This window comes from Peromyscus eremicus, chromosome 13 (genome assembly GCF_949786415.1).
Source record: "Peromyscus eremicus chromosome 13, PerEre_H2_v1, whole genome shotgun sequence".
Classification (NCBI taxonomy): Eukaryota; Metazoa; Chordata; class Mammalia; order Rodentia; family Cricetidae; genus Peromyscus; species Peromyscus eremicus.
The window spans coordinates 17,860,365-17,877,202 of record NC_081429.1 but is presented as its reverse complement, the minus strand read 5'-3'; the positions used below and the strand labels follow the sequence as shown (position 1 = coordinate 17,877,202).

The following is a 16,838-nucleotide window of genomic DNA, read 5'->3' as shown; positions in this document are numbered from 1 at the left end:
TCCCCGCGGCCGCGGCGCTCAACTCCCGGTGACTGTGCAGCGTGCGCCGCCGCCTGCCCCGACCCGCGCTGCCGCCGCCCGGCCCCGCACGCACCTCCCTCTCCCGGGGTGACCGGCCTGCAGCCGCCGCCCGAGACACAGCTCTGCACCCCTTCCCCCGCCCTCGCCGCCGCCACCACCGCACACACGCACGCGTCTCTCCGTCTTGTGATTCTTCTCCCCTCCCGAGCCCTTCAGTGGGGGTGCGAGTTTGTGTGTGTGTCCCCCCCCCCCCCAGCCCCAACCCACTGCCTTCTTTTCTTCTCGCTCTCCTCCTCCTCCCGCGCTCGCCGCGCTCCTCTCGCTCCTTCGTTTTATTTATTCATATTTATTTGGCGTCCGGTCTCTTCTTTCTGCCCCTCTCCCTCCCTCCCTCTGGATCCCCGCTCTCTCCCCGGAGTGGCGCGTCGGGGGCTCCGCCGCTGGCCAGGCGTGATGTTGCACGTGGAGATGTTGACGCTGCTGTTTCTGGTGCTCTGGATGTGTGTGTTCAGCCAGGACCCGGGCTCCAAAGTCGTCGCCGACCGCTACGCTGTCTACTGGAACAGCAGCAACCCCAGGTAAGGTGGCCGGGGTGGGGGCGCCGAGAGCTCGGGCTCCGCGGGCCTGGGCCCGGGAGCAGGGAGCAGCGGCGGCCCGGGGAGCGGCGCGCACCAGCCGCAGGCAGCGCGCGCCCTCGGAGCCTGCGTCGCCAGACGCTGCTGGCTGCCCGGGCGCCGGCGGGAAGCGCTCGCTCCGCGCCGCTCTTTGTTAAGCTGCGGCGGCAGGACCGGCTGGTTGCTGCTCGGAATCCCCAGGGCTGCGCGGAGCCGCTGCCTCCGAGGGGGTGCGGGGAAGGCTCGGAAATGGGCGGGAGCCGGGGACCAGGGACTTCGCTTGCCAGCCGGGGGAAGACTGGCTCGCACCTCCGGATCCCGGCTCAGGGCTTGGGTCTGGGAAAAGCTCTGGGTGCGTACCGCCGTGAGTTCGCTCCTGGAGCCTGGGGGCGCAAGACTGGGGCCGAGAACCTGCTGAACACCAAAGTCTTTATTTATTTATTTTTTTAAATTCAAACATAATTCCTTCTTTTTCCCCTGTGCGCGCAGAGAGCGCACGGGTTAGGGGAAGCGATGGGTGTCTGTGTGTGTGTGTGTGTGTGTGTGTGTGTGTGTGTGTGTGTGTGTGTATGAGAAGCAGAAGCTTTAGGTTTTAATGTTCTTTTTAACTGCCAGAAAACTGTGCGGTGACCCCCCCCCCAACCCCCCCACCAGGCGGCTTAGGCCCAGCGCGCTTGGCCGTGGAAAGGATTCTCCTAGCTCGGGCACCCTCCTTTCCCCCAGTGGGCTTAAGGTGCCAGAAAGTTTGATCGAATGCCGGGTTACGTCACGAGTGCAGAGCGAGCTGCTGGAGTTGGCGAGCCGGAAGGTGGGAGCCTTCGCCCCGGGGCCTGGCGCTGCACAGCCGGAGGGACGCGCGCGGTTACCTGGAACCGTGTGCCCGCGACCCCGAAGCCCGCGGGCTACGCGGGAGGCTGGAGGCGGGTTCCGGGGACTGCCCTGGCGCACGTGCTGGGCCCCAGCCAGCCGCAGTCACCCTGAGTTTCTGGACCCTGGAGATGGGAAAGGAGGGTCGTCCCCAGCACCCGGCAGACCCTTTCGGATCCGGAGCATTCCCAAACGTTACTTTCTCCCGGATCTGGACCCGGCGGTCGGGCCCGCTGGGCCCACATCGCTCTGCTTCCAGCTGTGGGCTGGTACTGTGGTGTTGTCCTGGGAGGGAAGCAGTGTCGTTTGTACCTAGGATGATCGGTTTTTCTCTGAGCCGAAGTGGAAGTTGGCGAGAAAAGGAGGCGGGAGCCCGAGGACTGAGCCTGTGGTTGTGGCGCATCTTCTGCTCTGGGCTAGGGGGGCCGGCGGACGCCTCCAATTCAGTTTCCCACCAGCCCTTTCTAGCGGCTCCAGATTTCCCTCGGTCTGAATTCGCGAGCATTCCCTGCTTGACTGGGGTCAGCTGGGATGAAGAGCAGATGTCTCCAGGAACGCTCGAAGGGTTGCCCAGCCTAGGGAGAAATCGCCCCGCCCTGTTACTCCGGCCCAGTCACACCCAGGTAGCCGAAAGTCCTAAGTGCCGGCCTAGCTAGCACAAGTGGAGACATCCCTGAAAGTTTGCGTTTTTAATAAAAGGGGTGTTCCGAGGGTGGGAATTAGGATGGGAAACCATTTCCTCCCTGACATGCCACTAACCACTACTAGGAAAAGAGAAAAGAGACGACACTCCGCCAGAGAATATGCCTTTTATTAAAGCTGACAAGACAAACGCAAGCTTTCTAGTTGCGATGGTGTGTTAAAAGCAAGTCTAATTACGTTGCCTGGCGTAGTCTTCTTTGGACCTTGTTGGGCAACCTGTATGGAACATCAGCTAATATTTTTTAAACTTAAGTGCTTTATCTAGTAGAGTCTGTTATTTGAATTTGAGTCATTTTGGTCTTGTTTGTCACTGAAAAATTCCGTGGGGTCTATTTGTCCTGGTATTCATTCATTAGAAAGGTGAGTGCTCCAGGTTGCCCAGGGCTTTAGCAGAAAACCTGACATACCCCCACCCCCTTTACCTGTCAAGCTAGGCTCAGAGTTGCAGGGTATTTTATCTCTGTTTTATGCTTTTGATACCGTTGTTTAGTTTGAGATTAGCAGATTGATTTTTGTCACAGGTCATGTTTTTTAATAGATCTGCCCTGCCTAAAGAGAAACTCTTTCTCAGGATGCCACGGTAGTTTTTGAACCTGCTCGAAGTTAGAATTGGTAGACTTTTAGAATACCAAGAGTAGGTCTTAAGCCAGCATGCTAATGGGAAGGCTGTGCAAAATACCTCACTACTTGATTATTAGCAGTTTGATGACATACCAAAGAAAGAGCCAGGGACCTTTCTTAGACCCAACCTTTAATATTCTTAGGGGTTTGTGGAGGCATTTATGATGGTATGTTGCCACATTAAAACTTACTTTAAAAAGTAGGTAATTTTAATTCAGATTTATTAAGTGAAATGCGCTTTTTTATGCATTAGGAAAAGTCAAGTTTGATATAACCCAAAGGGGCATTTGAAAATGAAGTAATTTCAAAGTAAAAACCGACACTTTGTCACAGGGATAGAAAACATTTCATAGAATTTGCATGGGTTTATTCTGTATGACAAATTAAATGTATATTTTTTTCATGTACATTATGATTTTGTAAAGTAAGTTAACCCTGACTTCTGGTCTTCTACAGATGGGTCAAGATTTTGCTAAATCAATAAAGTAATAAACAGACTTCAGCCTTTGGAAAAATAAGTAGACAATATTACTTGCAACTTAAATTCTTTTTTTTTTTAGAAGTTTAGTGAACACATTAAACTGATAAGAATGGATAGTTTCTGTAGACAAAGTAAATGTATTTTAACTTATGCAAGTAGATTCTGCTTGAAATTGTGTTTATTTAGGTTGAAATAAAATTAAATATATCTTGGTCATAAGCATTAGGCAGTTCACTCTGTAATGTTCTTGAAGTAACTTCTGTGGCAGATAGAATTTTGTCTACCTTATGGAGTATCCTTGCTGGCTTTGCATGCATGCTCTAAGTATTTGTAAGTCTGTTTATTATAGGAAAATACAAACTCATACCCTGTCAGAATAGGTCTCCAGTTAGAGCCCATCTCCTTGCTGGTCACTTCTGGGAAATGGATATTCAGCTTTTAAATGTTGCTAACTTTTTAGTTGCCAGTATTTATTAGGCAGTGAACCCAATTGATTTTTATGCATCAAATTGGCACAAATCTGTGAAATAGCAACTGAGAGGTAACAGTCTGAATAGAAATACTATATCACATTTACCTAACTGCATCCTTCACATTTCTCAATTTTGAAGCCTTGCTGGAGTTTTACCTAGAAGTGTGGACAATCCTCTTACTGTTATATTGCATTCTAGCTGGACTGCAAGGGAATCATTTGCGCAATGAAAATCTGACTCAAAGAGAGTATAACTACTTGCTTTAACTTGAAACCATAGAAAGATTTTAAGGAACTTTTAAAGATAACTTAAAACAATAAAACTTTATTTGGATTCCCCCTTGGTAGCCACGTTTATACAAATAGACATGACTTGGTATTAACAACACGTCCATTAACCTGAAGATTACTGTAAACAGTTCGAAGCTTGCAACAAATACTCTCTTAAACGCCGTGTGTTTAGTGAAAGTTGCTCTTCAGTTTCTATATTCCCTAAAGTGATGCTGGAGTCATTAAATATATCTCTTGATTTGTGTTGTAGGTAAGGGAGTTTAAAAAATAAAAGACGGTTGCAAATATAAGGAATACAGGTCTCCTCAGTCTGTGATTTGCTTCTGCTAAGGTTTGAATGTTATCAGTTTAAGAGTTTATTCTCTTCTGTTAATCATGAAGATTTCAGTAAGCACCGCCAAGTTGGGTTGGTGTTTTTTTTTTTTTTAATCCCTTCATTTCTTTAGGAACTACAAGCATCTCACACACAAATAGTAGCTCACTCGCATCATCTGGTTGTGTTCTCATCTGGAGTTCTGAAAGTGATTAGAATTGTGGGCTAGCCGTCCTGAGTGTTTCTGCATGTTAGGGACCTGTGCACATAGCTAAGTAGAGAGAAGGGCTAATATTTTTCTAAGACTGTTCCCTTGAGTGTTTTTCTTTCCGAAATCAGTGGTTCATTTAAAAAACATCTGAGCCATCATCAATTTGATCATGTACGCCAGAACGCTGGCACTGTGCCTTTTTCATTGACAAATAAATGAAATCATCGAGGTTTAAATCCAGGAACTAGTTGTGAGGGGAGAGGAGAGATTTATCTTGGTTTCCAGTGGGTTCTATGACTGAATTTGTAAAGGATTCCTTTATTTCTGAAGTTTCAGATTTTTAAAGTAATGTCTTTATATGTTCAAAACACATTTTAAAAAAATAAATGGCATCATATGAGATCTAACTCTTATGTTTCAGTGCCATATAATGTATCATTTTATTAGCTCTATTGGGCTAATTTTATCATTTTGATATTTATATCAGAGTTATGTAAGCACTCTACATTAGGTGGATATCCCATGTCCTTATGTGTGTCCATGTATAGGAGATCTGCAGTCTACACAACCCTCCCTCCCCGCCTCTCTCCTTCAAATACAAACGTTTGTAGAAGTCCTCTTCTAGAGTTTGGTCCATCTTTCCTGGAGTTTTACAGAGCAAAATTAGCTACTGAGTTTATTATTTCACAGCCATTATGTGTATTATTTTATCGTCGTAGTAAACTAGCAGGAAACATATACTAGCTGTTGTTAAGATGACTGACACACCAGTGCTCTGTGAGGTAGCTATACAGGCTCATTCAGCATTTCCAGTACAAACCCAATATCAATAAAACGTGAGTGATCAAAGATATCAGAGTTAGTCTTTAGGAATTCACTTCTTCGGATGTGTGACTTGAGTGGTATTAACCGGGTTTATTTTGTGGCTGATACACAAGAGCTTTGGGGCTTTCCTGTGACAACAGGGACATGGTTAGGTGGAACACTTAACTGTTTGGGCAAATTAACTTCCTGGATTTTCTGCTGTTTAATCTTGCAAAATACCTTCTGAACAGGCATTTCATTGCCTTCTCCCCACTGGCCTGCTTTCCTGTTGGATGGGGAAAGATAAAGATGGCACCTCCTTCTCTCCTGTTGCTATGAAAGGAACTAGCTACCAGCTTCATGCTGGGCCAAGAGAGTGAATGAATACAATTAGTCCTTCAGGAGTCCTGGGCTTTGCTAGCTTGGGAAAAGAAGATGCCAAGATAATTTGCAGAGAGAGAGAGAGGGAGGTTGGAGGGAGAGAGAGAGCTACAAGACCTAAGAATATGTTAAAAAAGACAATTTTATGTATATTGGATGGTGCAGTGTTTAGTTTATTTTTCAACATAAATTATTTGCTTAATTTTTGAAAAAGACTCCCTTCCTTTTCTGATTATTTTGAATAACCTCCTTGGCTATAAGGATTTTAAAAGGTAGGATCTGTTCAGTCATGCACCACTCCGTGGTTGAGTCTGACCATATTATTGATTTTTCTCTTCAGAAGTAGTATATAAACTATTAAAATAACAGCATGACTACAACATCCATGTTGACAAGGAAGCCTGTGTTCCTGTAAGCACAGAGGGGAAGGCAGTCCTTACCCCTTGCCCAGGACAACTCACTCAGATCAGTCTTCTGAACAGAGGGGAAAAAAATTGTCTTTTGATCAGTTGTGACAAATAACACCTTCATATTCAGGCATAAAAACTTCAAAGAGGAGTATGAGGAATGAGTTATTAATACTCACTTTTAATAATTTGTCTTACCATAGTGGTCTTGGCCAAACGTCAATAAATTACTGTCTCTTTGAAGGGGCTGATTTATATTTTTCCATTTATATGTTAGTCTGCTTTTCAACCCATGTCCTGAAATGTTTTGTAGAAAAGTTTCTGGTGATTAATGTGAACCTCCAGTGTTTCTGAATAGGAGATTACTCAATACTAGGAAGTCTGCTTTTTTTTTCTCCCCTCTTAAATTTTGTTTGCATTTTATGTTTTCAAAATGTAGCCAGTCACGAACAAGTCGGCACAATGACACAGAACCACTTGGCTTAAAATTAACATTAATAATGTAAACTTTCTATCCTAAAATTATCATACAGACGTCTTGGAGAGGAGAAATCCATGCATTTTGGCCTTCTTGATAGTCTGTAGCTCTTACTACATTCTCTAAGGGATTATTGTGGAGCTTCTAAAAATCTGTGTACCATTTGCTCTTAGAAAATTTGCATGGATACAAACTCTTGATTTTTGAGCTTTCTGGGTCTCGTTTTCAAACAGCGAACCATATGTTTCCATAAAACATTACTTTAAAATATTGAAAACTCCTACTGAAGTTACCTAGCTGCTGAGCGACCGCAGCACACTAGCGACGGTTCACTCAGCTTTCATTCAGGTGGATTCTATCACTTTCAATAAGGAAAAATAACCCTTTGTCATCTTTAGAAACATCCCTCATGCAACTGACAGTTGACAGGTTGAAGAAAATGTTACTGTCAGGTCTTATTTTCCACTCAAGTGAGGAATAAAAATAGGTTTAGATGATTTTTTTTTTTTAAAAAAGTCTGCTTAAAAGTTATTTCAAGATGTAGGGAAATATTTTTAATTTTTATATGGAAGTCATAAAATTAATCTGCACTTACTTCGGGGAAGGTCAGCGAAGTGCTTTCCAAGGAGAGATTCTTCTGAACAGTTTATTTCCTATGCTTTAACTGTAAGAAGTCAAATGCAGTTGAATTGTTTGTGTATTACAGGGTAGTTTTATATAGGATTCTTAAGAGATAGGAGTCGATGTGATGACTGTTGTGATTTAGCCAGTGGCCTGATTTTCACGACTGATGACCGTGATTTGGTGTGAAACAAGTGAGAACGTACCCATTTGTGATGGATGCATCTCTGTTGTTGCGCACATGCGTGTGGGTATTGGACAGTCGTGCGGTTTGCCGCACACAAAGATTGGACCATTTCGAGAAATGGCTTCGTTACTAATACTTTTTAAGATTTTGTACATTGTAACCGATGTATTCCCAGGTGGATGCTTTCAACACACAGAAATTAGAATAAGACAAAAGTCAGATTTCTGCCTTTAGAAAGGCTGGCTTTGGCTTCCAGCATTTTTTCTTTTCTTCCCCACCTTTCAAAGCAGCCATCTTGTTTTAAGACCGATTTCATTTTTCTCGTGAAAATCGTCTGCAAATGAATATGGATATAGAAACGGGACTAAACCACCAAGTAAGCATTTTGGTGAGATTCTGTCTCAAAGTTCTATCTTTAATTTACAAAGTTACAAACATGCTATGTGTCTCCCTGCAGTTAGTTGGCAAAAGGACGTTTTAAATAGTGTTAACCTACTTCGCCGAGGCGTATTATATTTTAATGTTAAATGCTAGGCTGTACCATGTTTCCGTATGGACTTTTCTCTTGAAGCTTACAATTCGTTGCTGATTTCAGAGTAATAGATCGACAGTCCCTGTTGTCACCCCACCCTCTAGACTGATGTCATTATGCTGACCTAACTAAGTAGTTCTTCCTATTGTTGGACATGAGTGCCACTGACCCCAGCAGACACATAGAACTGATGAGCATGACTAGGTATCTTTATGCAGTAAGAGGCTGGGGTAAAAGTGAGGCTACCTCCCAAATTAAAGCCTTTTTATGCTCTGAGAAGCATCATGTGTAGTCAGAGCCCAGGTGCCCCTGAAATACAGTTTCTCATTTTTTCTCCTCTTCCTGATGATGATGATGATGATGATGATGATGATAAACAGTCTTTTGAGGGTACTACAAAAGAATTATTTTAGAGGCAAACACTTGCCACTGAAGCTTGTGTGATCCTATCAGCTGAATCTATTCTGTATTTCTGGGTACATTTGGAGGAACATGTGGCCTAGTAAACTTTACCAAAAGTTTACACTACACTTCTTGGTACTGCATCTGTTTGATGATGCCTGGGAACATCATTATCATGTATTTCAGTAAAAGCAAGGCTTCCTGAAGATTAATTTTTTAAAGTAGCCCGAGTCGGTCTGTCTAATTTAAACTGGGCGCTGATGAGCCCTCCGTCAGCTTCAGATTTCTTCAGCACAAGAGGGGCTTGCGTGGTTATGGAGTCGGGGTAGAGCTGGTAAATAAGAGGCATGCTCAAAGAACAGATAGACCTCTTATGGCTCAAGTCAAGGTCTGAGTTGGCAGAGGCCTTTGTGCCAAGCTTTCCTATGAGGTCCATCATCTGCTCTCCTTTGACAGGCTGGTGCGGAAGATTAAAATAAGTGGGTGTTCAAAGTGACCTTTTAGTTTTTAAATGAACTCACAAATACCTCTTTTTTTTTTTAAATGTTGTTTCCCAGCTGTCAGAGTTTCCATTTTGTTTTATTAGTGACTTATTTATATAGGTAAAAACTATAATTAACAATTAGCTCTTGCCTCTTACTATGAAAACATGTATGATGAAAGCGTTTTCCTATAGAAAATGTGGTCTTGTGGTTTGAATAAAATTAAGTTATGGTTTAGTGAAGTCATTAATTGTAGTACAAATTGTAACCCAGGTTTTGATGGTGGGGGAAGACATGATATTTGAGGTTTCTGAGATGTCAGAGGGATTACCATTTTGTTGCATTTCCTGAGCTTACTATATAGGAGACTTAACCTTCTGAATGAAGTTTTTATAGTGTTTAGTTTAATGGAGACGAGTGAGAATGGGAAGAAAGGTTAAAGGAACTCTCAATATGGGGAAATTGTCTTTTGTGTTTAACAATTAGGTTAAACAAAGTGGGAGCAAATGGACCCAGGCCCCCCCTTCTATTGTTTCAGAGCAAGAAAATTCAGACAGATGTCGGAATGTGGAAGCAGTGACCTCTGACTCGCACAGCATGGCCACTGCCCTGGCACATAAGTGTCCTGAGCCACCATCGTAGCGGGGTACTGTTTTGAAGTGACTGACACTTAGAATTGGAGACCCTGAAGTCGATGCTGCTGTAGCTGTGTGCAGCTTTCCAGAGCTTCTCAGCTTCAGTTTAAGAGCCTCCCCCCCCCACCCCCCTTTATGAAGAACGTTTCTCTGGCTCAGAGCTGGGTGACTTCTGGATGTGCTCTCCCTCCGAGGAGTTGCTATCAGTCTTTGCTTCCAGATAATTTTACTCATCCAGTTGGAATAACGCAGAAGAATGAAGGAGGCTCAGATGTACCTTTCTGCTGTGGTAAAGCACTTGCCTGGTCTATTTAGCAAATACTTTTTTTTTTAAATGACAGATGAAAGAGGTGGTTTTGTTAAAGGCCTTTTCTTTTAGTTCCAGGTCTGCAATCTTGCCAATAACCTCTGGGTTCAGACAGACCATGAATGTTTTAGATACTGTGGCATTCAGTGTTTTCTTCATATACTTGTTTACTGTTGCCGCCTCAATAAACTTTTATGCCTATTTCTGTAGTTTTTTTGGCAGGAGCCCCATTTATTAGCATTTAGTGACCCAGCACTAAAGAGGGGTGCAGTTCAAATAGTGGTGCTTCTGACAGGGTTTTGTGTCAAACTAGAGAAAATAATAGGGAAATGAAAGCCGCCAAAATGTGTCTCCCAATTACTAATTAATCAGAAGAGAAAAGACCTCAGTGGCAGATCTCATGTCCACCATGGCAGCAACTGGGGGATGCTTCATTTTAAATACTGTATAAAAGAAATTAAAGGAAGCCTTAGGAAACGTGGCACCCAGAGAGAAGATACAAGTGTTAATTTTTTTTAAGTCTGTGAAAAGTGAGACAAAAACCAGAATTTAAACTGAATCTCTGTACTCTTCACAGCTGTTCTCAAAACATAAAGCTGTTCTAAAAGTATTTCCCTTATTAATAAGCAATGCCTTTATTCTTATTAATATTTTAGTGTAAGCATTATACTATTCTTGGTTTTAGTTTTGGTGTAGCACTTATACATACTTTACTGTCGAGAGACCTGGTGCATTTTAAAACCTTTTCCCTCCTTTTATGCCAGTCATCAATATGTGGAGATTATTGTAACCGGAGAATGAGCCTCCCTTCCCCCACAAATTAAAATATGTTTTTAGACGGACTCTGTTTCTTTCTGGTGGCCGGGCCCATAATTAAATGCCTGTTATTAATGTATTTTTTCCATAGCATATACAACATAAAAAGGAAAAGGTCTTGTGTTGAACTAGAGCCGTCAGGGGAACGATGAAAACTAATTACACACGCAGCTATCACCATTGTTGACTATCCTCTTGGGAAGACTACAGCATGATTTTGTGTGTGTGTGTGTGTGTGTGTGTGTGTGTGTGTGTGTATGTGTGTGTGTATCCCATATACATACACATAGGGTCAGACATACCTTTTGGTTCATTTTTGTGCTATACATTTTCTGAATCTAAATAAACCATTGGTAACAAAATGTACATAAGCTAGCTAATTCAGCTAATTAGGTTCAAGAATGACAGTTCTTTGATGGGCACCCCCCCCTTTAGTGCCCTTTCTTCATAATATACATGGAATCAGTCAATTTATGCCTCTGAGTATCTCATTAATTTAAATATTATTTGGGCATTGTCTTGTAATCAATGCACACATGTTGTTAATTATCTGATTATTTCTTGAAAATTGTTATTTCCTTACCTAAATGTTTGTGTCAATATCTGGATGATCAGTTTATTCCATAGAGCTCTTTGGTGCTGTTTCACTGCCCTGGTCACTATTATATCTATTTAAGAAAGAAAATAAAACAAAAAGTAGTATTTTTTTCAATCCTCAACAGCTTCGGTATGTTTGGTAACAAGCCTTTGAAGTTATTAAATATCAGGGTGTTTCCAAACCAGGCCTGAGTTGCAATCACATCACACTCTGCTCATGTGAAGAATGCTGCATAGACTCAGACTGTGTCTTATATAAATGTTTTACATGAACACTTCTCATTCTTTGAGCAAATTCTTTCTGTTTGAAGAGAATGTATTTCTTGTATCTCATACTAGAACCAAATGGGGGAATTCAGGAATTTTATATTGATTCGAACATATTTCAAAAAAAAATTCACATTAAAGAAATGTTATCAGTATTAGTAATAATATATTCTATTAGTAATATATATTCATGTGTTGGATACTTAGAAGTTATGATTGATAAAATATTTATTGAGTGATACCATGTGTAAAAAACACCAAGAGGCATACCAAAGACTCAGAGAGAAGGCGGGCAATGTCTATGCCCATAAGGAATTCAAGAGTTTGGTTCAGAGTTAAGAATTTTGTGGCTGTAATGACAGTACAGAGTAGAAAGTACTAGAAGAAATCTTCACACCATTTCGCTTGACAGGTACCTATAAAGTGTCTACTGTGGCCAGTTATTGTTCTGAGAGCTGGCAATGTAGAATTGAAGACAGTATGCCAGCCACCAGGAAACGTTCATTTAGTGCTTTCTAGGTCCCTTTATCTCACCCCTAGGGTACACTTGGAGATCTTGGGGAATCTTGCTGAAATGTAGATTTTAATTTGGTGGACCTGGGTCTCACATTTCTGACAAGTTCCCAGGGGAGACTGTCATGTACAGTGATGCCGAGTCTCCTGGCTGTGAACTAGTTTGAACTTGGGTGTTCCGTGCATATTCAGTGGGAGAGGTAGATTCTCTCTGGCTGAGGACTTGGGGTGGTGTTTGCCCCAAGCTTTCTATGTAACCATCTCTCTGGTTTCTAAAATGGCTCCATATTTGCACAAGTGAAGTTATTTGTCATTTAAAAGACCTGAAAGGCCCAGCAGTCTTCATTTCTAGCCATTTCCACCAAATTGCAGACATATAAAATGAAATTGTACATTGAGGTTTATGCTTCATTAAAAATGCACCATTAACAAGGTGAAGGCTGGGGATTTGGTTGTAAGTCCCCTCTGTAGACAAACCCTACTGCGGCGAAAATGTTGTCTTGGTCCAAGAAGTTTGAAGAGAACCCTGCTATGAATTTTAAGGGTATTTACGTGCAAACCTTCCCCGAAGGTACTGTAAGTAGCAGTTCCAGAATGACACCTCAAAAACAGATTTTTAACACTCTCTAATTTAACTCCATGTGGTCCAATGAGCTCAAAATGTTTATTTTATATTCAGCATAGAGGATGCCTACTGACAGTTTTTCTGTTTCCACTGGCCGAGTTTCCTGTGGGTAGCTTTCAGGAGCCTCTGCTTCCAGCAGAGTTTTAAAGACTTGGGGAAAAAGGCCTTCCTGCTCTAAATTTCTATGATTTCAGTGTCCCTAGAGAGAAACTGCTCCTGTAGAGTCTGTAGATACATTTCTGCGTCCTACACTTCACTGCCAGTGCTTCGCTTTCTTCTGGGCCACGAAGAGCGTGTAATGATTTTATTAACGAGCAGTAGCGGGGCTGGCTGGACTTTGGTTACTCTGCCTTCTTTTGTTTATTGTTTTGTCCTTATTCTCTTGCTGTGAACACAGTATTACCAACCTAAGAGAGCCCTAAGTCTGTGAAAGCGTCCTTCAGTAGACTTGGTGCTGGTATGAAAAGAAAGATAAAACCTGCTGTCTATCAGGTACTTAGGAAAACAAAGAAGACAATGAGCATTCCACTTAGCTGTGCTTTTATCTATTTTACTATTATTATTGTTGTTGTTGTTGTTGATACAGTCTTGCTTTGCAGCTCTGGCTGGCCTAGAATTCACTATGTAGACCAGGTTGGCCTTGAACTCACAGAAATCAGCCTGCCTCTGCCTTCTGAGTGCTGGGATGAAAGGCGTGCGCCGCCTGGCTTGCTCTTATTTTATAACAGTGTTTGCCAACACTTTTTGTAGTTAATTATAAAGTAGAAGCAAATATCCTCCTTGTTAAATTCTTGATATAATGAATTTAATTAAGATTCTGGGCAGCAGTTTGTAAGAACAATGCACATTATTAAGAATAGTAATTCAGCATAGGGCTGTTTGTTCTTTTGTAAGCGTGTGTTTGTGCTTCCCCTGGTATACATGAGGGCAGTTCTCAATAGGAACTTTGAGGGGGAACGCTCACTGTTTCTGGAGTTTATAATTCCCCTAGATTAAGAATCTTGAGATGCTTCTGTGACTGTGTGGGAGCTGAAGTGGCTCTTACAAGGGAAGTGTGCTATGGACTTGGAAGACTTAAAAGTAGGAATAGGCTCTGTTTACTGAACAAAGTGAAGCCATTGGTATATCTCTAAGGAATGGCCTCATTCAAAATAGGATCATGAACCTAAATCTCATGGTCATTGACAGGCTTAGAGTAGAAGATGCCCAATAGTTCTAATGAGTATTTTGTGTCCCCTGCCCCCCTTCTTATTTTTTTTTTCAAGACAGGGTTTCTCTGTGTTGCCCTGCATGTCCTGGAGTTCACTCTGTAGACAGGCTGGCCTCAAACTCACAGACATCGGCTTTTCTCTGCCTCCCGAGTGCGAGTGCTGGGATTAAAAGTGTGCACCACCACCACCTGGCTTTGTTCCCCCATTTAAAAAAAAAACAGAAAATAAATATATTGAATATTTAAAAATATATCTCAAAGTTATTGAAAGTATTTTTTTTTTTTTGCCTATCAGATTAATAGATTGTCATTGAGTTTTTAGGCATACCCTGATTTATTTATTTTTTTGTTTGTGTGTTTTTTGATGTGTGTGTATGTAAGTTGTTTTGGTAGCATTAACGAGGAAAAATACTACATTCATCTATTTTTTAAAATTTGAGTTTCAAAATCACAGCTGTTTAGGACAAAACCTTTTTGTTTTTTGAGCAATATAGAGGCACAAGGACTTAGAGAACAAGATATTTAAAAATATATCGAGAAGCCAGGCAGTGGTGGTGCACGCCTTTAATCCCAGCACTAGGGGGGCAGAGCCACGCGGATCTCAGTGAGTTCAAGGCCAGCCTGGGCTACAGAGCGAGATCCTGGACAGGCACCAAAAAACTACACAGAGAAACCCTGTCTCGAAACACACACACACACACACACACACACACACACACACATATGTATGTATGTATGTATGTCAAGGATCTGGAGAGATCTCTCAGTGGTTAAGAGCACTTTCTGCTCTTACAGAGAATCAGGTTTGGTTCCCAGCACCCACACATCAACTCACAACCATCTGTAACTGTAGGTCCAGAGATCTGATGTCCTCTTCTGACTTCCGTGGGAACCAAGCAATCATGGGATTCACATACACACAGGAAAAAAACCTCTTACACATAGAATAAGTAAAAAAACAAACAAACAAACAAAAACCCAAATCATATTAAGTTGACTTTGCCAATCATCTTTTTGTTATTTTTGTCATTTTTTTGTTATTAATTTTAGATCTAGTTAAATTTTACTGCTGGTTGAATTATAAGTTCCGCTCATAGTGGCACGTAGGAACTTCAATTTTTTTTTCATCCTAATAAATAAATAGGTTCGATAAAGATAATGTCTCCCTTCTGTGAAAATGTAAAGGGAAGTGTGTATAGGAGACTTTAAAATTGCTATAAAGCTGTTTCATTAGATGGATAGAGTCCATCAGCACTAGTGCACAGCCTACCTGGCCTTCACTGATGAGGAGCCCATGCTCTGCTTTCCTCTTCAGCCTGGAGTGCAGACTCCACTCGAGACACCTGCCTCTAAGGCCGGGGAAACAGAAGGATCAAGAGTTTAATGGGACACGTGTATGTCATGCGGGTGACGCTCACTTTATAAAATCCAACATACCCTTATAGATTGCAGATGAGAATGTCCTTAAAGTGGGGATGGTGGATCATGCTTGTGGACCCGGCACTTGGGAGGCTGAGGCAGAACAAGTGAGTTCAAAGCCAGCCTGTGCTACATAGTGACCTTCTTCTGCCTCAACACAAGCAACAACTGAAAACAAAAACAACCAAGGAGAAACTCCGTTCTCAGAAATAAAATCTTACCTTCAAAGCATCTTGGAAGCGTTAACGTTCTCAAAGACAGGTTTATCTGTGTGTGTGCTGTTGTATCCGGAAGCTGTGAATCTTGCATTTGCATTGCATTTGTTTGTTTGTTTTTGTTTTAAAGAAGTTCTCATTTCGATTTATCCTTTGGTTTCTACTGAAGGAGAAATGTGTGAGAAGCGGTACTTAGGACATGTCTGCAAGGCCTTCCTCACAGAGATGAGTTCTGGATCTCCTTTTTCAATGTGGTCATTTATTTTGATGTCCTCTCTTCTCTCGGTTCCTTGTCTGTATTGCTTTCTCTACTTTGGTCTTCATAGGTGTAATGAGATATCTCTTTCTCAAAGGCGAAATTAATGAATACCGACACCCTCCTGGAGAATGCTTGTATTTCCAATGAAGAGCTTGTTGAAACAAATCAATTCCTGTCCAGGGCTGCTCTTGTGGGCAGCCAGGCTAGCCCTGAGATCTTGGAGTTTTCTGAATCTAAGCCCCACCGCTCTGGCAGTAAGTCTCTTGATGCCTTTCTGCTTCAGAACTCTTGCTATTGATGGCCTTAAAACATACTACATATTAATTATGCACACATTAACGGGAGAAGCACACATAGATCATAGCATCCAGCTGAATTTGTCAGGGAGCACATATTTAATCCAGTGAAACCCGAGTAACCTCACTGGCAGAGGATAGCTTCCTTAGAGAGCTGTCTGGTAGTTATTGAAAGCAGATTTTGCTTCGTATGTTTGTAGTTAGTTAGGTGAATAGCAAATGAGCTCACTATTTGTTCTAAAATAGCATTCACGTCCTTACGTCATTATTTGAGAATACCCTTTTATTCTTAGTTATACCCCCCCAAAAGGAAGAAACGTACTTCAGAAGGGAAATTACCAGTGATTCGTATGTGCAACACCCAGACGTTTAAGGCCACTTGGCCAATGTGCTTATTGAGTGTATCATTAGGAGCACTGAAATTGTTTGAGTGAGCACTGCTTGCTTGGCAGAACAGATTTCCCTTAGAAGCACAGTGCTTTAATATTTAAAATTGTCTGCTCATGGGACCCTTGGACTTCCTTATATTTGTTCTTTTATCATTACATATCAAAGCTTTCACTTCCTAAATTGGAAATTAAAGTTCGTCACGAAAACCAGCTTGTAACAACTTTCATTTTTGTATAATTTTCCTTATGATTCTGTGGAGTGGCTATAGTTGTTTCCATTCTGTGATTCTTTTCTTTAAGAAAAAAAAAAGATTTATCCATTTTTTTAAATTTATGCATATGTGTGCATGTCTGTGGGTTTATATGCACATATATGTGTGAATCCCTGCAGAGGCCAGAAGAG

At 41.9% G+C, this 16,838-nt stretch overlaps 1 protein-coding gene across 1 annotated transcript in view; it reads left to right on the top strand.

Moving 5' to 3' along the window:
- Window positions 1-206: 206 nt before the first annotated feature.
- The window catches only part of Efna5 (ephrin A5), a 282,299-nt gene continuing 265,667 nt past the window's right edge, over window positions 207-16,838 (top strand). Inside the window, exon 1 of the mRNA XM_059278455.1 lies at window positions 207-599. Within this exon, the coding sequence (XP_059134438.1) occupies window positions 475-599 (125 nt within the window). The 5' untranslated portion in view covers window positions 207-474. The remainder of the gene's footprint in view (window positions 600-16,838) is intronic.